Below are 24,735 nucleotides of genomic sequence, written 5' to 3' on the forward strand. Positions count from 1 at the left end.
AAAAAAAAAAAACTGTTGAGTCTGACTGGCTATCTTGTGGCTTAATTAACTAACACAGGACACAGGCGCGGCAAATTAGAGGCCAGTGGAAGCTCTTTGACTGGATGCTTTGTAGGCTTTACCACATGGCGACCACGATGCAAACGGCCTCTTATATCACTCATCGATGCCATAATGTACACCCAGTCACCCCACGTCCCATGTTTACTCTATATTACTATATGTTACTTAGTGCTCCTACCTATCCAGATTACTTATAAACCATCTTCTACACCTCCATAACTTAATTTCCTTAATCACAAGTGCGCAAGCCATTCATGTGGCAGCAATTTGGGACGGCCGACACCCAGTGGTGAATGTGCCTGACCCCCTCTCTGCCCCCTCTAGCCCTCCCCCCACCCTGGCACCCTCTGGAAAGCCACATCTATCGCAGAAGCCTTCAGGGCCCTTAATGGTGGCCCCAGCCCATTAAAACCGGGTTGTGTGTGTGTCTGCATATACGACTCGGAGGTACTACAGGTTGCGAAATGTTGTTCTGGGCATGTACGCGACTTCAGTCTACTGTAAAACTGTTAAACACATATAACCGTCTCAGAAGCTCTATAATCCTAATTAAACAGCAATATTGCACATTATATTATATCGTAAGCATCCATGTTACTTAATTAGAACCAGTGTGCCTTTGCAGTGGTATATGTTATATATAGCTTTTATCAGGATTGGTGGAAAAGGATTAAAAAAAAGAGTTTAAATTAAAAGGGAAAATCCATTGATGCTTTTATTACATCCTCATATTAGGAAATAGAGTAGCAGTTTAACTTTTTGTGCGTCCACGGTAGCAGAACACTGGTTTTGTTAGTGCAAGGGCTCCTGTTAAATTGTTTCATTGCCACAGAAAAGCAGTGCCCCTTGACTCCATGGAGAAGACATCATCCGCTTACAAGCTCTCACAATAAAACCCATGCGCGCTGTAATAAGCCCCGCTTTGTTTCGAATACATCCAAGTGAAAACATTTATTGGACTAATTACAATGGTCTCCCATTGGATTTTCTTCCTGTGTTACACATGCTTTGGCAAAGTTCCCAGTATTGTGTCTCACTAGTCATGACTGTGGCACTAACTGCCATGCATGGGGAGGCAAGGAAGGAGGGGAAAGCACAACGGAAGCAAACTAAGAACAGTGGATTAACTCTGTGGCTGTCGTGTACTAGAGATTGTTAGAGGCCATGATCAATTCTTATCTTTATTTTCACACAGAAATGCAGATGAAATACCAGCACTGTAGACAGTTAGATAACCTGTGGTATCTAAATGTGGTGTGAGAGGTACATGGAGCATGGGGGGGATGCTTAATGTGGGGGGTTTGGTTATATAAGTTGTTCTAATTCCTAATAGGAGCATAAATGCGATGGGAAAGGACATTGTTGAGACAGGGACGGACAGGGTCAGTGCCCCAGACTAGGGCAGAGAGGTATATTGATCTGCCTGAAGAGGTGAATTTGTCAGCTGTGATTGTGCCAACAGTAGCTTTATTTGGTCAGAATATTTGCAGCCAAGTTAACTGATGACACACCTGCTGTGGGTCACATCAACAACAATGACGATACAAACTACAGAAACAAGGTCAACCAACTGGACATGTGGTGCAAGCATAACAATCTTTCTCTAAATGTAGGGAAAACAAAGGTTAGTGATTTCTAGAGAGCCCAAGCTCAAGACCATCAACGTCACAGCTGTGGAATGGGTGAGCAGCACCACATTTCTGGGTGTGCGCATCACCGAGGACCTCTCCTGGACAAATAATACTGCATCACTGGCCAAGAAAACCTATTAGATCCTTTACTCCCTCCGTAATCTAAAGAGAGCAAGAGCCCCGGCACCCATCATGTGCTCCTTCTACTGTCGCATCATAAAGAGCTTTCTGAGCAGCTGCATCACTGTATGGTTCGGGAGCTGCGCCGCCTCCAACCTCATTATGCTGTAGCACATAATGAATGCAGCTTGGAAGATAACTGGTGCCTCCCTCCCCTCCCTCCTGGACATTTACAAGTGACCCCACCCATCCCTCTCACAGCCTCTTCAGTCTCCTGCCATCTGGTAGAAGACACCGGAGCCTTGGAGCCCGCTCCACCAGACTGGGTAACAGCTTCATGCACCAGGATGCTGAACCCTCTCCCGTCTGACTGAAGTCTGGACTGTAACCTACCCATCACACCGCACAGTGCATAAGACTCTCCCTATGCAAACATTCACGCACATACACGTCTACACTCACTTTGCACAGAACACCACAAAATAACTGCTACTCAATTTGAGTTTTTATTTATATTCTCTTGGCTCTTTAAGGATTGTTTATGATTGGATTTAAATGTAATTTAAAATGTGTTTCTTTCGCACTTTGCCTTGATGCTTTGAATATTTTTTACAAACCACTTTGAATTGCCTTTTTGTTGAAATGCGCGATATAAATACACGTTCCTTGCCTTGCATTGTCTACCTTCACATCTTTTTAATCTATATTTGCACTACATTTATTACATTGTTTTTATCCTAATATTTAAAAAATCCTTGTTTTTGTTTTTAATATTTTGATACTTCCCGTGGTCTGAGAGAAACGTCTTATAAGTGAAGTGAAGAAAAATAAACGTATGTAACATACTTAACCTGTACGTAACTTAAAATACATATCAAACACACGTATTTAAACCCAAACCATGATGTTTTGCTAAACCTAGTAGAAGTAATTGTATTGTTTAAACCTGACCAAGTAGTTGTGTTGTAATTTAAAATGTTAACCGCATGTTTAAAACTGAGACCTTAATCTGGGAGAAAATATATTACACTCGAAACGTAATTGAGAATGCAGTTTGGTTGTATGGGAACGGAATGTTTAGGACACAGGATTGAATTTACATGTGTTCATTTTGACTGGACATAATGTGCTAGATTAAATAGCGGTTGAAAGTTTAGGTAATGCTCCCCTTCTTCACAAAATATGAGCCATTTAGAGCCCATTTGTGGTTGTTGACAATAACGTTGTGGTCAGCTGAAGCCAGCACATGGGCCAGCAGGGTTATCAAATAATGAATAGAGTAAATGGGGGATTGTATTATTGCAATGGATATTTGAAACCACTGAGGTCTTTCAAATATGTGTCTTAATTATATAGTATGTACCAAAATTATGCTTGGAGTACAGACAAAGTAGGCTATATGATATAACTGTATTGCTGCCTTACATTGAATGCTACATTTTATGTCAAGGTCATAAAATGTTGATATCAAACAGTGTACCCGGTCGCAGCTATTTGCGCTTTTTCAAATATTTGTCATTCACATATTGCAGATCTAAAACATCCCTGGGTTCATTTTAACAGCTTTGGTCACTGCAGTCAAAGTCAGGTTTGCAAAATTGCTCAAGCTGGGTCCCTAGAGTGCAATTCATCATGTTTTTATCACTATATTATGTAATGAGTGTATGAACAATAAATGTTACCGAAATAGTTTGGAAACGTGTTAGTTTAAAGGTACTATATGTAATTTTCAGAAAATCCTTTGTATTAATGACACCAGTGGCCGTTAAGGGAACTGCAATCAGCATCCTGTAGCTCGCGCTCGTGTTGGCTAACATTAATCTACTTAATTATCTAAAGGACAAATCAACATTTTTAAAAACTATCTTTGGCTGGAACGCAGCAAAGTAGGGCCAGCCCTTTAAACTCAACAGTCTGTCCCTGACTTATTGACTGAGCGAAGAAGTTACACCATTGGTCGGTTGAGTGTTGGAGTTTCCCCATTGGCTGCTCCTCACAAGGCTGTTAGGGCATGGTCACTGTGGAACTGAATATGTGTGAGACCTAAAGACTGTAGTTAAGTAGAATTTTATGATCGACATTATCAAATGATTTTTAGAGGTAAATTAAGAGAACTACACAAAGTAGTTTTAACATGAAAACCAATGACCCACAAAGTGATTCTGTACAGTAATGGTGACTAGCTTTTTTTGAGCCAGAAAACCAATTTAAAGATGAACAATAGAAACAATGAAATACAGTATATTTAATTGCATTAATGTTTCACACCTTGTTCAGTACTGCATAGAGGCATCTTAGGCAGCATTTACAGCCCTTGTATTTCATTATTTGTATTCATCATGTTCTTTTGCACAGTGGCACTATATGATGTTTTATCTACGATAGTGGGATCCAAGAGGGTTTTGATGAGCATTGCCAAAATAAGGAAATAACCAAAGTAACAAGAGTGGGGTGAAACTGGTGCTTTCATTTTCTCTCCAGCAGTCCTTTTCTCAAACTATCCCATTCACAAGACAACGTTTCCACCGCAGCTAGTATTTGCCGTGAAAAAAGATGAGTTCATCATGGCTAGAAATGGGTTGCTAATTTAAATAGTGATTTCAAGATAAGGTAACACTCCAAATGTCATCAGATGTAGAGCCATACATGCCATACACTGTTTGTTGACACTGCTGCTGGGGTCACGTGAGCCAAGCACACTGGTCAACAGGGTTTTCAGTAAATGAGAATTAAGTAGGGGATTTAAATTTTTGCACAACATATTTGTAAGGCTGAGGTCATATCGATAAAAGCAACAACGTAAAGAGCCCACTGATAATCATGAAATGTCTAAAGGTTTCCTTTTTGTTGTGTCATGTCCACCATTATTGAATTATCATTCACAACCTGATGTTTTTACATTGACAGATTACATTTGTTTTGTAGTGTTTAAGGGAAGTCCAGTAGAAAATTGGAATATTTTTGGGTTATATCTTTACATGTCACACTGTTTAATTGAAGCATCAGCAAACAAAAGCTTTTACAGAATCAGCCGCCATTTTCATGTTGTATGTTCACCATGTTTGGCTTTTCATTATTTGTTATATAAAGATTCTTTGAAGTACAGATGAAGTATAAGAATACATTTGTAGGATAGAAAACCATAAAGAAAGAACACAGTTAATGAATGATTTGATATTGTGGAACAGTGACATAGGTGTACATTTAAAAAAAGAATTTCCCATTTTTGTTGTTCGGGAATTTCCTACTCCATTGCTAGCATCACACAGAGAGATGCAATCCCATTCCTGGAAGCAGCTACATGCTGTCAGTGATGAAGCAACAGAGGTCTCAGTGAGTATAAATACCAGCAAATTTTACGAACTCTACCATCAGACAAGAGAACTACAAAAAGTCACCAACAAATCTGAAGAAATCTAGTTCACATACAAACTTAAAGCAGTGAAACACTCATAAGATGAAGACATTCAGTGTTGCAGTTGCAGTGGCCGTCGTGCTCACCTTAATCTGTATCCAGGAGAGCTCTGCTGTCCCTGTCACTGAAGTAAACACTTTACTCATTTGATTAACTTATTAGCTGTTGATGTTTTGACAAAATGCTAAAAAGTGTCTCCTACTGTAAATGTTGACAATTCATCAACAGGTGCAGGAGCTGGAGGAGCCAATGAGCAATGACAGTCCAGTTACTGAACATGAGGAGACGTCAGTGGACTCATGGAAGGTATGTGAAGTTAACTGAAGGAATTTGGCCAAATACATTGAGAGAATTAAAATGAAAGTAAATGTGTGTTTTCCCTACAAAGTGCCCTGATGCTCTCCATAGCAGGAGAGAGAATACACAGAGTGATGAGGCTGCACACGAACACATTGCTCATGTCTTTTGTCTCTCACACAGATGCCGTACAACAACAGACAGAAGCGCGGTGTTAAGTGTAAATTTTGCTGCGGCTGTTGCACCCCCGGCGTCTGCGGATTGTGCTGCAGATTCTGAGGAATTCTGATGCAACAAACACTAAATAAAACTTTGTTCTGATTTTTGTCTTGAAGCAATTGTAGTTATGACATGTAAATGTTGAGGATGTTTCTGATTTGTTCTTGCTGTAGTTTATGGCTGCATATGATGTGCTTACATATTTTACCAAGTGTCTGCATATACTAAAGTCTATGAACAATACATTTAACTGCGAATAGAATATAGTTTGGAAAAGTGTTGTTTATGAATAAAAATTATTATCATAGTTCAACTTTCAAGGCTTTCTCTATTCTCTCAATTCTACAATACTCTGATATCCATCAGTGATTTAATATCGAGCCAGTTCATGAAAGCATACTGTAGGTCTGATGATATAAATGTCATGTTTCCTGCAAACCTAGTAACAACTAATGCAAACAAGAATACTAATACATAGAAAGTATAAAAATCCAATCAAACTTCACAGACATAATCATAATAATAATAATAATAATAATAATAATAATAATAATAATCATAATAATAATAAATTGTATTTATAAGTGCACTTTTCATTTGAGTAAACAAAGCTCAAAGTGCTACATTGACTGATAAATGGCACAATTAATAAATGTAGGTTATTGTAATTTACCAACAACTTCATACTGTTATTTGTAAATTAATAATTAATTTTAAAAAGTTCGTATTGATAAGTTAGCAGAAACAATTAACAACTGTACAAAACAAATTATACATTTTCAACACATAAGCATCACATAGCATAGCCAGCTAGCACTACTGCTCCATGCCTCATTAAAGGTTATACATTAACTTGTTTGTTTGATAAAGAAGACTCTCTTGGCTAGCTAGCAGCTGTAGCCTAGTTGTACAATATAAATTCCACATTCGCACACAGCAGCTTAAAGTTAGAGTTGGTCATGTTAGCACTAACCCCTAACCATAATCAAGAAACTAGCATATTATTTGATTATCATTCATTAGCAAGCTAACCGCAGTGATGTAGCAAGCTGGTATCAGGCTCTATTTACGACACAACAACAAACATTAGCGTTTACAAAATCGGCTTTCATTCAAATATCGTAAGTTATGTGGGTTTTTCATTGTATGTAACTGAAAGCTGCTTCAAAGTACAGAATATGTATATTAAGCATAACTTTGATTATTTTGCTGTACTTCTAAACAAAGCAATAGGAGAAAAGATAAATTAATAATAGATATGTGGAACAGACAAAAATAGAGAATTTCCAATTATTGTTGAGGAATTTCAGATTTTGATTCCCAGCATCCCTCAGAGAGTGATGCAAGCCCCCCTCATAAAAGAGGGTACTGTAAGTAACACTATGGCCAAAGGTTGAAAGCAGAAAACTTCCCATTTCTGTTCCAAGCATCAGTCAGTTGTGATTCAAAACACATTACTGGAAGCAGGTAAGTTCTGTCAGTCATGTTTTCAGTAAGTGAGTGAGATAAGTCTGGGATTTTGCTTTTTGTACAATATACTGTAGTTTAATTGATTGTTTGTGTCATCATCAGGTGCCATTATTGTTCTTTATATTCTTCATTATAACAAAGAGTGGAAGTATATTTTGTATAAGCATACGTTTGCATCGGCCTCTAGTCCCTGCACAAAGACACGTTATCAACACACTTAGGGTTAGCCAAATGATAAAGGTTTACCTATGAGTTTGGTGTGAGACATAATTGCGAACATCTCAATGCACTGCCCCATATTCTTACACATGTTCACAAACAAAGCACACCAAGGGTTGAATGATGACAAATAAATGGCAGTCAAACTGCACAAAACACCATTTCCAAAAAACGATGTGGGGATCTGCTAAAAACATTTATTGCTGGCAAACAAAAAGACAAGACTATGACGGGAACTGACACATTGGTTTTAGCCCAGTTCCATAATGAACGTACGTGTGGCTTTATGAATCCAAAGTAAAGATTGTGTATGCATATTTCTGTATTTGTGTCTACACACAGTTTTAGTCATGAATCTTCACTGAGTGTTATACAACTGGCCCCAGGTGACTACTATGTTAGTAGTGATTGTGAAGTTGGGGATTTTGCTTAATGCACAATATATTTGGATAAACTGAAGTTACTGAAAAACCAAATAGTTAACAATAACTGATTTACTAAATTGGTCATTGAATATTGCATGCTATGCGGGTTCTGCATTGATACAATGCTTCTACATTGATAAAATGCTTGACCATTAAGAATAAGCAGAAACATTATGTTCTATGATATAAATGTATTTCAAAGCATAAAGAAGAAAATGTCCAAATTTCCCATTTTCATTCCCAGCATCCCACCTTGACCCCATGATGCAATCCCCTTCGTGAAAGCAGGTGCTTTCATTGATGAGGCAACAGAGGCCTCAGTGAGTATAAATACCAGCACATCTTACACACTCAACCATCAGACGGGTGAAGAAGTCTAAGGAGCTGACAAAAGTCAACACAAGAGTCAAAGATTTAACTTAAAGCAGTGAAACCCTCCTAAGATGAAGACATTCAGTGTTGCAGTTGCAGTGGCCGTTGTGCTCACCTTTATCTGTATCCAGGAGAGCTCTGCTGTCCCTGTCACTGAAGTAAGCACTTGACTCGTTTGATTAACTTAGTAACTGTTAATGTTTTGTCAAAATGCAAAAAAGTGTCTCCTACTGTAAATGTCGACAATTCATCAACAGGTGCAGGAGCTGGAGGAGCCAATGAGCAATGACAGTCCAGTTACTGAACATGAGGAGACATCAGTGGACTCATGGAAGGTATGTGAAGTTAACTGAAGGAATTTGGCCAAATACATTGAGAGAATTCAAATGACAGTAAATGTGTGTTTTACCTACAAAGTGCGCTGATGCTCTCCATAGCAGGAGAGAGAATACACAGAGTGATGAGGCTGCACACGAACACATTGCTCATGTCTTTTGTCTCTCACACAGATGCCGTACAACAACAGACAGAAGCGCGGTGTTAAGTGTAAATTTTGCTGCGGCTGTTGCACCCCCGGCGTCTGCGGATTGTGCTGCAGATTCTGAGGAATTCTGCTGCAACAAACACTAAATAATACTTTGTTCTGATTTTTGTCTTGAAGCAATTGTAGTTATGACATGTAAATGTTGAGGATAATTCTGATTTGATCTTGCTGTAGTTTATGGCTGCATATGATGTGATTACATATGTTGGCAAGTGTCTGCATATACTAAAGTCTATGAACAATAAATGTAACTGTGAATAGAATATAGTTTGGAAAAGTGTTGCTTATGAATAAAAATTATTATCATAGTTCAACTTTCAAGGCTTTCTCTATTCTCTCAATTCTACAATACTCTGATATCCATCAGTGATTTAATATCGAGCCAGTTCATGAAAGCATACTGTACGTCTGATGATATAAATGTCATGTTTCCTGCAAACTTAGTAACAACTTATGCAGACAAGAATACTAATGTATAGAAAGTATAAAAATCCAATCAAGCTCAATTTCAAACTTCACAGGCATAATAATAATAATAATAAATTGTATTTATAAGTGCACTTTTCATTTGAGTAAACAAAGCTCAAAGTGCTACATTGACTGATAAATGGCACAATTACATAAATGTAGGTTACTGTAATTTACCAACAACTTCATACTGTTATTTGTAAATTAATAATTAATTTTAAAAAGTACGTATTGATAAGTTAGCAGAAACAACTAGCAACTGTACAAAACAAATTACACATTATCAACACATAAGCATCACATAGCATAGCCAGCTAGCACTACTGCTCCATGCCTCGTTGAAGGTTATACATTAACTCGTTTGTTTGATAAAGAAGACTCTCTTGGCTAGCTAGCAGCTGTAGCCTAGTTGTACAATATAAATTCCACATTCCCACACAGCAGCTTAAAGTTAGAGTTGGTCATGTTAGCACTAACCCCTAACCCCAATCAAGAAACTAGCATATTCTTTGATTATCATTCATTAGCAAGCTAACCGCAGTGATGTAGCAAGCTGGTATCAGGCTTAAGTTACGACACAACAACAAACATTAGCGTTTACAAAATCGGCTTTCATTCAAATATCGTAAGTTATGTGGGTTTTTCATTGTATGCAACTGAAAGCTGCTTCAAAGTACAGAATATGTATAATAAGCATAACTTTGATTATTTCGCTGTACTTCTAAACAAAGCAATAGGAGAAAAGATACATTAATAATAGATATGAGGAACAGACAAAAATAGAGAATTTCCAATTATTGTTGAGGAATTTCAGATTTTGATTCCCAGCAACCCTCAGAGAGTGATGCAAGCCCCCCTCATAAAAGAGGGTACTGTAAGTAACACTATGGCCAAAGGTTGAAAGCAGAACATTTCCCATTTCTGTTCCAAGCATCAGTCAGTTGTGATGCAAAACACATTACTGGAAGCAGGTAAGTTATGTCAGTCATGTTTTCAGTAAGTGAGAGTGAGATAAGTCTGGGATTTTGCTTTTTGTACAATATACTGTAGTTTAATTGATTGTTTGTGTCATCATCAGGTGCCATTATTGTTCTTTATATTCTTCATTATAACAAAGAGTGGAAGTATATTTTGTATAAGCATACGTTTGCATCGGCCTCTAGTCCCTGCACAAAGACACGTTATCAACACACTTAGGGTTAGCCAAATGATAAATGTTTACCTATGAGTTTGGTGTGAGACGTTAATGGAAACATGTCAATACACTGCCCAATATTCTTACACATGTTCACAAACAAAACCCACCAAGGGTTGAATGATGACAAATAAATGGCAAATAAACTGCACAAAACACCATTTCCAAAAAACGATGTGGGGATCTGCTAAAAACATTTATTGCTGGCAAACAAAAAGACAAGACTATGACGGGAACTGACACATTGGTTTTAGCCCAGTTCCATAATGAACGTACGTGTGGCTTTATGAATCCAAAGTAAAGATTGTGTATGCATATTTCTGTATTTGTGTCTACACACAGTTTTAGTCATGAATCTTCACTGAGTGTTATACAACTGGCCCCAGGTGACTACTATGTTAGTAGTGATTGTGAAGTTAGGGATTTTGCTTATTGCACAATATATTTGGATAAACTGAAGTTGCTGAAAAACCAAATAGTTAACAATTACTGGTTTACTAAATTGGTCATTTAATATTGCATGCTATGCGGGTTCTGCATTGATAAAATGCTTGACAATTAAGAATAAGCAGAAACATTATGTTCTATGATATAAATGTATTTCAAAGCATAAAGAAGAAAATGTCCAAATGACCGTGGCTGAGAAATTTCCCATTTTCATTCCCAGCATCCCACCTTGACCCCATGATGCAAGCAGGTGCTTTCATTGATGAGGCAACAGAGGCCTCAGTGAGTATAAATACCAGCACATCTTACACACTCAACCATCAGACGGGTGAAGAAGTCTAAGGAGCTGACAAAAGTCAACACAAGAGTCAAAGATTTAACTTAAAGCAGTGAAACCCTCCTAAGATGAAGACATTCAGTGTTGCAGTTGCAGTGGCCGTCGTGCTCACCTTTATCTGTATCCAGGAGAGCTCTGCTGTCCCTGTCACTGAAGTAAACACTTTACTCATTTGATTAACTTAGTAACTGTTAATGTTTTGTCAAAATGCTAAAAAGTGTCTCCTACTGTAAATGTTGACAATTCATCAACAGGTGCAGGAGCTGGAGGAGCCAATGAGCAATGACAGTCCAGTTACTGAACATGAGGAGACATCAGTGGACTCATGGAAGGTATGTGAAGTTAACTGAAGGAATTTGGCCAAATACATTGAGAGAATTCAAATGACAGTAAATGTGTGTTTTCCCTACAAAGTGCGCTGATGCTCTCCATAGCAGGAGAGAGAATACACAGAGTGATGAGGCTGCACACGAACACATTGCTCATGTCTTTTGTCTCTCACACAGATGCCGTACAACAACAGACAGAAGCGTGGTGCTGACTGTGAATTCTGCTGCGGCTGTTGCGACTTCAGCGGGTGCGGATTGTGCTGCACATTCTGAGGAATTCTGCTGCAACAAACACTAAATAATACTTTGTTCTGATTTTTGTCTTGAAGCAATTGTAGTTATGACATGTAAATGTGGAGGATGTTTCTGATTTGATCTTGCTGTAGTTTATGGCTGCATACGATGTGATTACATATGTTGCCAAGTGTCTGCATATATTAAAGTCTATGAACAAAAAATGTAACTGTGAATAGAATATAGTTTGGAAAAGTGTTGTTTATGAATAAAAATTATTATCATAGTTCAACTTTCAAGGCTTTCTCTATTCTCTCAATTCTACAATACTCTGATATCCATCAGTGATTTAATATCGAGCCAGTTCATGAAAGCATAATGTACGTCTGATGATATAAATGTCATGTTTCCTGCAAACTTAGTAAGAACTTATGCAGACAAGAATACTAATATATAGAAAGTATAAAAATCCAATCAAGCTCAATTTCAAACTTCACAGACATAATAATAATAATAATAATAATAATAATAATAATAATAATAATAATAATAATAATAATAATAATAATAATAATAATAATAAATTGTATTTATAAGTGCACTTTTCATTTGAGTAAACAAAGCTCAAAGTGCTACATTGACTGATAAATGGCACAATTAAATAAATGTAGGTTACTGTAATTTACCAACAACTTCATACTGTTATTCGTAAATAATAATTAATTTTAAAAAGTACGTATTGATAAGTTAGCAGAAACAATTAGCAGCTGTACAAAATAAATTACACATTTTCAACACATAAGCATCACATAGCATAGCCAGCTAGCACTACTGCTCCATACCTCGTTGAAGGTTATACATTAACTTGTTTGTTTGATAAAGAAGACTCTCTTGGCTAGCTAGCAGCTGTAGCCTAGTTGTACAATATAAATTCCACATTCCCACACAGCAGCTTAAAGTTAGAGTTGGTCATGTTAGCACTAACCCCTAACCCTAATCAAGAAACTAACATATTCTTTGATTATCATTCATTAGCAAGCTAACCGCAGTGATGTAGCAAGCTGGTATCAGGCTCTAGTTACGACACAACAACAAACATTAGCGTTTACAAAATCGGCTTTCATTCAAATATCGTAAGTTATGTGGGTTTTTCATTGTATGCAACTGAAAGCTGCTTCAAAGTACAGAATATGTATAATAAGCATAACTTTGATTATTTCGCTGTACTTCTAAACAAAGCAATAGGAGAAAAGATAAATTAATAATAGATATGTGGAACAGACAAAAATAGAGAATTTCCAATTATTGTTGAGGAATTTCAGATTTTGATTCCCAGCATCCCTCAGAGAGTGATGCAAGCCCCCCTCATAGAAGAGGGTACTGTAAGTAACACTATGGCCAAATGTTGAAAGCAGAAAACTTCCCATTTCTGTTCCAAGCATCAGTCAGTTGTGATTCAAAACACATTACTGGAAGCAGGTAAGTTCTGTCAGTCATGTTTTCAGTAAGTGAGTGAGATAAGTCTGGGATTTTGCTTTTTGTACAATATACTGTAGTTTAATTGATTGTTTGTGTCATCATCAGGTGCCATTATTGTTCTTTGTATTCTTCATTATAACAAAGAGTGGAAGTATATTTTGTATAAGCATACGTTTGCATCGGCCTCTAGTCCCTGCACAAAGACACGTTATCAACACACTTAAAGTTAGCCAAATGATAAAAGTTTACCTATGAGTTTGGTGTGAGACATTAATGGAAACATCTCAATACACTGCCCAATATTCTTACACATGTTCACAAACAAAACCCACCAAGGGTTGAATGATGACAAATAAATGACACATAAACTGCACAAAACACCATTTCCAAAAAACGATGTGGGGATCTGCTAAAAACATTTATTGCTGGCAAACAAAAAGACAAGACTATGACGGGAACTGACACATTGGTTTTAGCCCAGTTCCATAATGAACGTACGTGTGGCTTTATGAATCCAAAGTAAAGATTGTGTATGCATATTTCTGTATTTGTGTCTACACACAGTTTTAGTCATGAATCTTCACTGAGTGTTATACAACTGGCCCCAGGTGACTACTATGTCAGTAGTGATTGTGAAGTTGGGGATTTTGCTTATTGCACAATATATTTGGATAAACTGAAGTTACTGAAAAACCAAATAGTTAACAATAACTGATTTACTAAATTGGTCATTTAATATTGCATGCTATGCGGGTTCTGCATTGATAAAATGCTTCTGCATTGATAAAATGCTTGAGAATTAAGAATAAGCAGAAACATTATGTTCTATGATATAAATGTATTTCAAAGCATAAAGAAGAAAATGTCCAAATGACCGTGGCTGAGAAATTTCCCATTTTCATTCCCAGCATCCCACCTTGACCCCATGATGCAAGCCCCTTCGTGAAAGCAGGTGCTTTCATTAATGAGGCAACAGAGGCCTCAGTGAGTATAAATACCAGCACATCTTACACACTCAACCATCAGACGGGTGAAGAAGTCTAAGGAGCTGACAAAAGTCAACACAAGAGTCAAAGATTTAACTTAAAGCAGTGAAACCCTCCTAAGATGAAGACATTCAGTGTTGCAGTTGCAGTGGCCGTCATGCTCACCTTTATCTGTATCCAGGAGAGCTCTGCTGTCCCTGTCACTGAAGTAAACACTTTACTCATTTGATTAACTTAGTAACTGTTAATGTTTTGTCAAAATGCTAAAAAGTGTCTCCTACTGTAAATGTTGACAATTCATCAACAGGTGCAGGAGCTGGAGGAGCCAATGAGCAATGACAGTCCAGTTACTGAACATGAGGAGACATCAGTGGACTCATGGAAGGTATGTGAAGTTAACTGAAGGAATTTGGCCAAATACATTGAGAGAATTCAAATGTAAATAAATGTGTGTTTTCCCTACAAAGTGCCCTGATGCTCTCCATAGCAGGAGAGAGAATACACAGAGTGATGAGGCTGCAGACGAACACATTGCTCATGTCTTTTGTCTCTCACACAGATGCCGTACAACAACAGACAGAAGCGCGGTGTTAAGTGTAAATTTTGCTGCGGCTGTTGCACCCCCGGCGTCTGCGGATTGTGCTGCAGATTCTGAGGAATTCTGATGCAACAAACACTAAATAATACTTTGTTCTGATTTTTGTCTTGAAGCAATTGTAGTTATGACATGTAAATGTGGAGGATGTTTCTGATTTGATCTTGCTGTAGTTTATGGCTGCATACGATGTGATTACATATGTTGCCAAGTGTCTGCATATACTAAAGTCTATGAACAAAAAATGTAACTGTGAATAGAATATAGTTTGGAAAAGTGTTGTTTGTGAATAAAAATTATTATCATAGTTCAACTTTCAAGGCTTTCTCTATTCTCTCAATTCTACAATACTCTGATATCCATCAGTGATTTAATATCGAGCCAGTTCATGAAAGCATACTGTACGTCTGATGATATAAATGTCATGTTTCCTGCAAACTTAGTAACAACTTATGCAGACAAGAATACTAATATATAGAAAGTATAAAAATCCAATCAAGCTCAATTTCAAACTTCACAGGCATAATAATAATAATAATAATAAATTGTATTTATAAGTGCACTATTCATTTGAGTAAACAAAGCTCAAAGTGCTACATTGACTGATAAATGGCACAATTAAATAAATGTAGGTTACTGTAATTTACCAACAACTCCATACTGTTATTCGTAAATAATAATTAATTTTAAAAAGTACGTATTGATAAGTTAGCAGAAACAATTAACTGTACAAAATAAATTACACATTTTCAACACATAAGCATCACATAGCATAGCCAGCTAGCACTACTGCTCCATGCCTCATTAAAGGTTATACATTAACTTGTTTGTTTGATAAAGAAGACTCTCTTGGCTAGCTAGCAGCTGTAGCCTAGTTGTACAATATAAATTCCACATTCCCACACAGCAGCTTAAAGTTAGAGTTGGTCATGTTAGCACTAACCCCTAACCCTAATCAAGAAACTAGCATATTCTTTGATTATCATTCATTAGCAAGCTAACCGCAGTGATGTAGCAAGCTGGTATCAGGCTCTAGTTACGACACAACAACAAACATTAGCGTTTACAAAATCGGCTTTCATTCAAATATCGTAAGTTATGTGGGTTTTTCATTGTATGTAACTGAAAGCTGCTTCAAAGTACAGAATATGTATAATAAGCATAACTTTGATTATTTAGCTGTACTTCTAAACAAAGCAATAGGAGCAAAGATAAATTAATAATAGATATGTGGAACAGACAAAAATAGAGAATTTCCAATTATTGTTGAGGAATTTCAGATTTTGATTCCCAGCATCCCTCAGAGAGTGATGCAAGCCCCCCTCATAGAAGAGGGTACTGTAAGTAACACTATGGCCAAATGTTGAAAGCAGAACATTTCCCATTTCTGTTCCAAGCATCAGTCAGTTGTGATTCAAAACACATTACTGGAAGCAGGTAAGTTCTGTCAGTCATGTTTTCAGTAAGTGAGAGTGAGATAAGTCTGGGATTTTGCTTTTTGTACAATATACTGTAGTTTAATTGATTGTTTGTGTCATCATCAGGTGCCATTATTGTTCTTTATATTCTTCATTCTAACAAAGAGTGGAAGTATATTTTGTATAAGCATACGTTTGCATCGGCCTCTAGTCCCTGCACAAAGACACGTTATCAACACACTTAGGGTTAGCCAAATGATAAAAGTTTACCTATGAGTTTGGTGTGAGACATTAATGGAAACATGTCAATACACTGCCCAATATTCTTACACATGTTCACAAACAAAACACACCAAGGGTTGAATGATGACAAATAAATGGCACACGAACTGCACAAAACACCATTTCCAAAAAACGATGTGGGGATCTGCTAAAAACATTTATTGCTGGCAAACAAAAAGGCAAGACTATGACGGGAACTGACACATTGGTTTTAGCCCAGTTCCATAATGAACGTACGTGTGGCTTTATGAATCCAAAGTAAAGATTGTGTATGCATATTTCTGTATTTGTGTCTACACACAGTTTTAGTCATGAATCTTCACAGAGTGTTATACAACTGGCCCCAGGTGACTACTATGTTAGTAATGATTGTGAAGTTGGGGATTTTGCTTAATGCACAATATATTTGGATAAACTGAAGTTGCTGAAAACCAAATAGTTGACAATAACTGATTACTAAATTGGTCATTTAATATTGCATGCTATGCGGGTTCTGCATTGATAAAATGCTTGACATCTAAGAATAAGCAGAAACATTATGTTCTATGATATAAATGTATTTCAAAGCATAAAGAAGAAAATGTCCAAATGACCATGGCTGAGAAATTTCCCATTTTCATTCCCAGCATCCCACCTTGACCCCATGATGCAAGCCCCTTCGTGAAAGCAGGTGCTTTCATTGATGAGGCAACAGAGGCCTCAGTGAGTATAAATACCAGCACATCTTACACACTCAACCATCAGACGGGTGAAGAAGTCTAAGGAGCTGACAAAAGTCAACACAAGAGTCAAAGATTTAACTTAAAGCAGTGAAACCCTCCTAAGATGAAGACATTCAGTGTTGCAGTTGCAGTGGCCGTTGTGCTCACCTTTATCTGTATCCAGGAGAGCTCTGCTGTCCCTGTCACTGAAGTAAGCACTTTACTCATTTGATTAACTTAGGAACTGTTAATGTTTTGTCAAAATGCTAAAAAGTGTCTCCTACTGTAAATGTTGACAATTCATCAACAGGTGCAGGAGCTGGAGGAGCCAATGAGCAATGACAGTCCAGTTACTGAACATGAGGAGACAGTCAGTGGACTCAGTGGAAGGTATGTGAAGTTAACTGAAGGAATTTGGCCAAATACATTGAGAGAATTCAAATGTAAAGTAAATGTGTGTTTTCCCTACAAAGTGCCCTGATGCTCTCCATAGCAGGAGAGAGAATACACAGAGTGATGAGGCTGCAGACGAACACATTGCTCATGTCTTTTGTCTCTCACACAGATGCCGTACAACAACAGACAGAAGCGCGGTGTTAAGTGTAAATTTTGCTGCGGCTGTTGCACCCCCGGCGTCTGCGGATTGTGCTGCAGATTCTGAGGAATTCTGCTGCAACAAACACTAAATAATACTTTGTTCTGATTTTTGTCTTGAAGCAATTGTAGTTATGACATGTAAATGTTGAGGATGTTTCTGATTTGATCTTGCTGTAGTTTATGGCTGCATATGATGTGATTACATATGTTGCCAAGTGTCTGCATATACTAAAGTCTATGAACAATACATTTAACTGTGAATAGAATATAGTTTGGAAAAGTGTTGTTTATGAATAAAAATTATTATCATAGTTCAACTTTCAAGGCTTTCTCTATTCTCTCAATTCTACAATACTCTGATATCCATCAGTGATTTAATATAGAGCCAGTTCATGAAAGCATACTGTACGTCTGATGATATAAATGTCATGTTTCCTGCAAACTTAGTAACAACTTATGCAGACAAGAATACTAATATATAGAAAGTATAAAAATCCAATCAAGCTCAATTTCAAACTTCACAGACATAATAATAACAATAATAATAATAATAAATTGTATTTATAAGTGCACTTTTCATTTGAGTAAACAAAGCTCAAAGTGCTACATTGACTGATAAATGGCACAATTAAATAAATGTAGGTTACTGTAATTTACCAACAACTTTACTGTTTACTGTTTACTGCTATTCGTAAATTAATAATTAATTTTAAAAAGTACGTATTGATAAGTTAGCAGAAACAACTAGCAACTGTACAAAACAAATTACACATTATCAACACATAAGCATCACATAGCATAGCCAGCTAGCACTACTGCTCCATGCCTTGTTGAAGGTTATACATTAACTCGTTTGTTTGATAAAGAAGACTCTCTTGGCTAGCTAGCAGCTGTAGCCTAGTTGTACAATATAAATTCCACATTCCCACACAGCAGCTTAAAGCTAGAGTTGGTCATTGTTAGCACTAACCCCTAACCCTAATCAAGAAACTAGCATATTATTTGATTATCATTCATTAGCAAGCTAACCGCAGTGATGTAGCAAGCTGGTATCAGGCTCTATTTACGACACAACAACAAACATTAGCGTTTACAAAATCGGCTTTCATTCAAATATCGTAAGTTATGTGGGTTTTTCATTGTATGTAACTGAAAGCTGCATTCAAAGTACAGAATATGTATATAAGCATAACTTTGATTATTTAGCTGTACTTCTAAACAAAGCAATAGGAGAAAAGATAAATTAATAATAGATATGTGGAACAGACAAAAATAGAGAATTTCCAATTATTGTTGAGGAATTTCAGATTTTGATTCCCAGCATCCCTCAGAGAGTGATGCAAGCCCCCCTCATAGAAGAGGGTACTGTAAGTAACACTATGGCCAAAGGTTGAAAGCAGAAAACTTCCCATTTCTGTTCCAAGCATCAGTCAGTTGTGATGCAAAACACATTACTGGAAGCAGGTAAGTTCTGTCAGTCATGTTTTCAGTAAGTGAGAGTGAGATAAGTCTGGGATTTTGCTTTTTGTACAATATACTGTAGTTTAATTGATTGTTTGTGTCATCATCAGGTGCCATTATTGTTCTTTATATTCTTCATTATAACAAAGAGTGGAAGTATATTTTGTATAAGCATACGTTTGCATCGGCCTCTAGTCCCTGCACAAAGACACGTTATCAACACACTTAGGGTTAGCCAAATGATAAAAGTTTACCTATGAGTTTGGTGTGAGACATTAATGGAAACATCTCAATACACTGCCCAATATTCTTACACATGTTCACAAACAAAACACACCAAGGGTTGAATGATGACAAATAAATGGCACACAAACTGCACAAAACACCATTTCCAAAAAACGATGTGGGGATCTGCTAAAAACATTTATTGCTGCCAAACAAAAAGACAAGACTATGACGGGAACTGACACATTGGTTTTAGCCCAGTTCCATAATGAACGTACGTGTGGCTTTATGAATCCAAAGTAAAGATTGTGTATGCATATTTCTGTATTTGTGTCTACACACAGTTTTAGTCATGAATCTTCACTGAGTGTTATACAACTGGCCCCAGGTGACTACTATGTTAGTAGTGATTGTGAAGTTAGGGATTTTGCTTATTGCACAATATATTTGGATAAACTGAAGTTGCTGAAAAACCAAATAGTTAACAATTACTGATTTACTAAATTGGTCATTTAATATTGCATGCTATGCGGGTTCTGCATTGATAAAATGCTTGACAATTAAGAATAAGCAGAAACATTATGTTCTATGATATAAATGTATTTCAAAGCATAAAGAAGAAAATGTCCAAATGACCGTGGCATGAGAAATTTCCCATTTTCATTCCCAGCATCCCACCTTGACCCCATGATGCAAGCCCCTTCGTGAAAGCAGGTGCTTTCATTGATGAGGCAACAGAGGCCTCAGTGAGTATAAATACCAGCACATCTTACACACTCAACCATCAGACGGGTGAAGAAGTCTAAGGAGCTGACAAAAGTCAACACAAGAGTCAAAGATTTAACTTAAAGCAGTGAAACCCTCCTAAGATGAAGACATTCAGTGTTGCAGTTGCAGTGGCCGTCGTGCTCACCTTTATCTGTATCCAGGAGAGCTCTGCTGTCCCTGTCACTGAAGTAAGCACTTTACTCATTTGATGAACTTAGTAACTGTTAATGTTTTGTCAAAATTCAAAAAAGTGTCTCCTACTGTAAATGTTGACAATTCATCAACAGGTGCAGGAGCTGGAGGAGCCAATGAGCAATGACAGTCCAGTTACTGAACATGAGGAGACATCAGTGGACTCATGGAAGGTATGTGACGTTAACTGAAGGAATTTGGCCAAATACATTGAGAGAATTCAAATGAAAGTAAATGTGTGTTTTCCCTACAAAGTGCCCTGATGCTCTCCATAGCAGGAGAGAGAATACACAGAGTGATGAGGCTGCAGACGAACACATTGCTCATGTCTTTTGTCTCTCACACAGATGCCGTACAACAACAGACAGAAGCGCGGTGTTAAGTGTAAATTTTGCTGCGGCTGTTGCACCCCCGGCGTCTGCGGATTGTGCTGCAGATTCTGAGGAATTCTGCTGCAACAAACACTAAATAATACTTTGTTCTGATTTTTGTCTTGAAGCAATTGTAGTTATGACATGTAAATGTTGAGGATGTTTCTGATTTGATCTTGCTGTAGTTTATGGCTGCATATGATGTGATTACATATGTTGCCAAGTGTCTGCATATACTAAAGTCTATGAACAATAAATGTAACTGTGAATAGAATATAGTTTGGAAAAGTGTTGTTTATGAATAAAAATTATTATCATAGTTCAACTTTCAAGGCTTTCTCTATTCTCTCAATTCTACAATACTCTGATATCCATCAGTGATTTAATATCGAGCCAGTTCATGAAAGCATACTGTACTTCTGATGATATAAATGTCATGTTTCCTGCAAACTTAGTAAGAACTTATGCAGACAAGAATACTAATATATAGAAAGTATAAAAATCCAATCAAGCTCAATTTCAAACTTCACAGACATAATAATAATAATAATAATAAATTGTATTTATAAGTGCACTTTTCATTTGAGTAAACAAAGCTCAAAGTGCTACATTGACTGATAAATGGCACAATTAAATAAATGTAGGTTACTGTAATTTACCAACAACTCCATACTGTTATTCGTAAATAATAATTAATTTTAAAAAGTACGTATTGATAAGTTAGCAGAAACAATTAACAACTGTACAAAATAAATTACACATTTTCAACACATAAGCATCACATAGCATAGCCAGCTAGCACTACTGCTCCATGCCTCGTTGAAGGTTATACATTAACTTCGTTTGTTTGATAAAGAAGACTCTCTTGGCTAGCTAGCAGCTGTAGCCTAGTTGTACAATATAAATTCCACATTCCCACACAGCAGCTTAAAGTTAGAGTTGGTCATGTTAGCACTAACCCCTAACCCTAATCAAGAAACTAGCATATTCTTTGATTATCATTCATTAGCAAGCTAACCGCAGTGATGTAGCAAGCTGGTATCAGGCTCTATTTACGACACAACAACAAACATTAGCGTTTACAAAATCGGCTTTCATTCAAATATCGTAAGTTATGTGGGTTTTTCATTGTATGTAACTGAAAGCTGCATTCAAAGTACAGAATATGTATAATAAGCATAACTTTGATTATTTAGCTGTACTTCTAAACAAAGCAATAGGAGAAAAGATAAATTAATAATAGATATGTGGAACAGACAAAAATAGAGAATTTCCAATTATTGTTGAGGAATTTCAGATTTTGATTCCCAGCATCCCTCAGAGAGTGATGCAAGCCCCCCTCATAGAAGAGGGTACTGTAAGTAACACTATGGCCAAATGTTGAAAGCAGAACATTTCCCATTTCTGTTCCAAGCATCAGTCAGTTGTGATTCAAAACACATTACTGGAAGCAGGTAAGTTCTGTCAGTCATGTTTTCAGTAAGTGAGAGTGAGATAAGTCTGGGATTTTGCTTTTTGTACAATATACTGTAGTTTAATTGATTGTTTGTGTCATCATCAGGTGCCATTATTGTTCTTTATATTCTTCATTATAACAAAGAGTGGAAGTATATTTTGTATAAGCATACGTTTGCATCGGCCTCTAGTCCCTGCACAAAGACACGTTATCAACACACTTAGGGTTAGCCAAATGATAAAAGTTTACCTATGAGTTTGGTGTGAGACATTAATGGAAACATCTCAATACACTGCCCAATATTCTTACACATGTTCACAAACAAAACACACCAAGGGTTGAATGATGACAAATACATGGCACACTAACTGCACAAAACACCATTTCCAAAAAACGATGTGGGGATCTGCTAAAAACATTTATTGCTGGCAAACAAAAAGACAAGACTATGACGGGAACTGACACATTGGTTTTAGCCCAGTTCCATAATGAACGTACGTGTGGCTTTATGAATCCAAAGTACAGATTGTGTATGCATATTTCTGTATTTGTGTCTACACACAGTTTTAGTCATGAATCTTCACTGAGTGTTATACAACTGGCCCCAGGTGACTACTATGTTAATATTGATTGTGAAGTTGGGGATTTTGCTTATTGCACAATATATTTGGATAAACTGAAGTTACTGAAAAACCAAATAGTTAACAATAACTGATTTACTAAATTGGTCATTTAATATTGCATGCTATGCGGGTTCTGCATTGATAAAATGCTTGACAATTAAGAATAAGCAGAAACATTATGTTCTATGATATAAATGTATTTCAAAGCATAAAGAAGAAAATGTCCAAATGACCGTGGCAGAGAAATTTCCCATTTTCATTCCCAGCATCCCACCTTGACCCCATGATGCAAGCAGGTGCTTTCATTGATGAGGCAACAGAGGCCTCAGTGAGTATAAATACCAGCACATCTTACACACTCAACCATCAGACGGGTGAAGAAGTCTAAGGAGCTGACAAAAGTCAACACAAGAGTCAAAGATTTAACTTAAAGCAGTGAAACCCTCCTAAGATGAAGACATTCAGTGTTGCAGTTGCAGTGGCCGTCGTGCTCACCTTTATCTGTATCCAGGAGAGCTCTGCTGTCCCTGTCACTGAAGTAAGCACTTTACTCATTTGATTAACTTAGTAACTATTAATGTTTTGTCAAAATGCTAAAAAGTGTCTCCTACTGTAAATGTTGACAATTCATCAACAGGTGCAGGAGCTGGAGGAGCCAATGAGCAATGACAGTCCAGTTACTGAACATGAGGAGACATCAGTGGACTCATGGAAGGTATGTGAAGTTAACTGAAGGAATTTAACAAATATATTGAGAGAATTCAAATGACAGTAAATGTGTGTTTTCCCTACAAAGTGCCCTGATGCTCTCCATAGCAGGAGAGAGAATACACAGAGTGATGAGGCTGCAGCACGAACACATTGCTCATGTCTTTTGTCTCTCACACAGATGCCGTACAACAACAGACAGAAGCGTGGTGCTGACTGTGTAAGTTTGCTGCGGCTGTTGCGGCTTCAGCGGGTGCGGATTGTGCTGCAGATTCTGAGGAATTCTGCTGCAACAAACACTAAATAATACTTTGTTCTGATTTTTGTCTTGAAGCAATTGTAGTTATGACATGTAAATGTTGAGGATGTTTCTGATTTGATCTTGCTGTAGTTTATGGCTGCATATGATGTGATTACATATGTTGCCAAGTGTCTGCATATACTAAAGTCTATCAACAATAAATGTAACTGTGAATAGAATATAGTTTGGAAAAGTGTTGTTTATGAATAAAAATTATTATCATAGTTCAACTTTCAAGGCTTTCTCTATTCTCTCAATTCTACAATACTCTGATATCCATCAGTGATTTAATATCGAGCCAGTTCATGAAAGCATAATGTACGTCTGATGATATAAATGTCATGTTTCCTGCAAACCTAGTAACAACTAATGCAGACAAGAATACTAATACATAGAAAGTATAAAAATCCAATCAAGCTCAATTTCAAACTTCACAGACATAATAATAATAATAATAATAATAATAATAATAATAATAATAATAATAATACATTTTATTTATAAGTGCACTTTTCATTTGAGTAAACAAAGCTCAAAGTGCTACATTGACTGATAAATGGCACAATTAAATAAATGTAGGTTACTGTAATTTACCAACAACTTCATACTGTTATTCGTAAATTAATAATTAATTTAAAAAGTTCGTATTGATAAGTTAGCAGAAACAATTAGCAACTGTACAAAACAAATTACACATCTTCAACACATAAGCATCACATAGCATAGCCAGCTAGCACTACTGCTCCATACCTCGTTGAAGGTTATACATTAACTTGTTTGTTTGATA

The 24,735-nt window shown here is 36.8% G+C and overlaps 5 protein-coding genes and 2 pseudogenes across 5 annotated transcripts; all 7 read left to right on the forward strand.

Moving 5' to 3' along the window:
- Positions 1-5,271: 5,271 nt before the first annotated feature.
- Positions 5,272-5,805, forward strand: LOC115021201 (hepcidin-like). The gene is made up of 3 exons (XM_029451455.1): positions 5,272-5,358; positions 5,458-5,535; positions 5,710-5,805. Exons 1-3 carry the CDS (start codon positions 5,272-5,274, stop codon positions 5,803-5,805), a joined length of 261 nt encoding a protein of 86 aa, XP_029307315.1.
- A 2,497-nt stretch (positions 5,806-8,302) lies between these two features.
- Positions 8,303-8,874, forward strand: LOC115021195 (hepcidin-like). The gene is made up of 3 exons (XM_029451445.1): positions 8,303-8,389; positions 8,489-8,566; positions 8,741-8,874. The coding sequence occupies exons 1-3, from the start codon at positions 8,303-8,305 to the stop codon at positions 8,834-8,836; spliced, it is 261 nt and encodes an 86-aa protein (XP_029307305.1). The 3' UTR covers positions 8,837-8,874.
- A 2,346-nt stretch (positions 8,875-11,220) lies between these two features.
- On the forward strand, positions 11,221-11,907 carry LOC115021197 (hepcidin-like). The gene is made up of 3 exons (XM_029451447.1): positions 11,221-11,377; positions 11,477-11,554; positions 11,729-11,907. Exons 1-3 carry the CDS (start codon positions 11,291-11,293, stop codon positions 11,822-11,824), a joined length of 261 nt encoding a protein of 86 aa, XP_029307307.1. The 5' UTR covers positions 11,221-11,290; the 3' UTR covers positions 11,825-11,907.
- Positions 11,908-14,371: 2,464 nt separating this feature from the next.
- On the forward strand, positions 14,372-14,986 carry LOC115021199 (hepcidin-like). Its single transcript, XM_029451453.1, has 3 exons — positions 14,372-14,458; positions 14,558-14,635; positions 14,810-14,986. The coding sequence occupies exons 1-3, from the start codon at positions 14,372-14,374 to the stop codon at positions 14,903-14,905; spliced, it is 261 nt and encodes an 86-aa protein (XP_029307313.1). The 3' UTR covers positions 14,906-14,986.
- A 2,384-nt stretch (positions 14,987-17,370) lies between these two features.
- On the forward strand, positions 17,371-17,907 carry LOC115021230 (hepcidin-like; annotated as a pseudogene).
- A 2,421-nt stretch (positions 17,908-20,328) lies between these two features.
- Positions 20,329-21,015, forward strand: LOC115021200 (hepcidin-like). The gene is made up of 3 exons (XM_029451454.1): positions 20,329-20,485; positions 20,585-20,662; positions 20,837-21,015. The coding sequence occupies exons 1-3, from the start codon at positions 20,399-20,401 to the stop codon at positions 20,930-20,932; spliced, it is 261 nt and encodes an 86-aa protein (XP_029307314.1). The 5' UTR covers positions 20,329-20,398; the 3' UTR covers positions 20,933-21,015.
- A 2,305-nt stretch (positions 21,016-23,320) lies between these two features.
- On the forward strand, positions 23,321-24,172 carry LOC115020905 (hepcidin-like; annotated as a pseudogene).
- Positions 24,173-24,735: the final 563 nt, after the last annotated feature.

Source organism: Cottoperca gobio, chromosome 16, assembly GCF_900634415.1.
Source record: "Cottoperca gobio chromosome 16, fCotGob3.1, whole genome shotgun sequence".
NCBI classification, from domain to species: Eukaryota; Metazoa; Chordata; class Actinopteri; order Perciformes; family Bovichtidae; genus Cottoperca; species Cottoperca gobio.

Coding starts and splice junctions, on each gene's coding strand:
- LOC115021201 (XM_029451455.1), top strand. CDS start 5,272: ATGAAGACATTCAGTGTTGCAGTTGCAGTGGCCGTCGTGCTCACCTTA. Junction 5,359..5,457: donor CTGCTGTCCCTGTCACTGAA/GTAAACACTTTA, acceptor ATTCATCAACAG/GTGCAGGAGCTGGAGGAGCC. Junction 5,536..5,709: donor CGTCAGTGGACTCATGGAAG/GTATGTGAAGTT, acceptor TCTCTCACACAG/ATGCCGTACAACAACAGACA.
- LOC115021195 (XM_029451445.1), top strand. CDS start 8,303: ATGAAGACATTCAGTGTTGCAGTTGCAGTGGCCGTTGTGCTCACCTTT. Junction 8,390..8,488: donor CTGCTGTCCCTGTCACTGAA/GTAAGCACTTGA, acceptor ATTCATCAACAG/GTGCAGGAGCTGGAGGAGCC. Junction 8,567..8,740: donor CATCAGTGGACTCATGGAAG/GTATGTGAAGTT, acceptor TCTCTCACACAG/ATGCCGTACAACAACAGACA.
- LOC115021197 (XM_029451447.1), top strand. CDS start 11,291: ATGAAGACATTCAGTGTTGCAGTTGCAGTGGCCGTCGTGCTCACCTTT. Junction 11,378..11,476: donor CTGCTGTCCCTGTCACTGAA/GTAAACACTTTA, acceptor ATTCATCAACAG/GTGCAGGAGCTGGAGGAGCC. Junction 11,555..11,728: donor CATCAGTGGACTCATGGAAG/GTATGTGAAGTT, acceptor TCTCTCACACAG/ATGCCGTACAACAACAGACA.
- LOC115021199 (XM_029451453.1), top strand. CDS start 14,372: ATGAAGACATTCAGTGTTGCAGTTGCAGTGGCCGTCATGCTCACCTTT. Junction 14,459..14,557: donor CTGCTGTCCCTGTCACTGAA/GTAAACACTTTA, acceptor ATTCATCAACAG/GTGCAGGAGCTGGAGGAGCC. Junction 14,636..14,809: donor CATCAGTGGACTCATGGAAG/GTATGTGAAGTT, acceptor TCTCTCACACAG/ATGCCGTACAACAACAGACA.
- LOC115021200 (XM_029451454.1), top strand. CDS start 20,399: ATGAAGACATTCAGTGTTGCAGTTGCAGTGGCCGTCGTGCTCACCTTT. Junction 20,486..20,584: donor CTGCTGTCCCTGTCACTGAA/GTAAGCACTTTA, acceptor ATTCATCAACAG/GTGCAGGAGCTGGAGGAGCC. Junction 20,663..20,836: donor CATCAGTGGACTCATGGAAG/GTATGTGACGTT, acceptor TCTCTCACACAG/ATGCCGTACAACAACAGACA.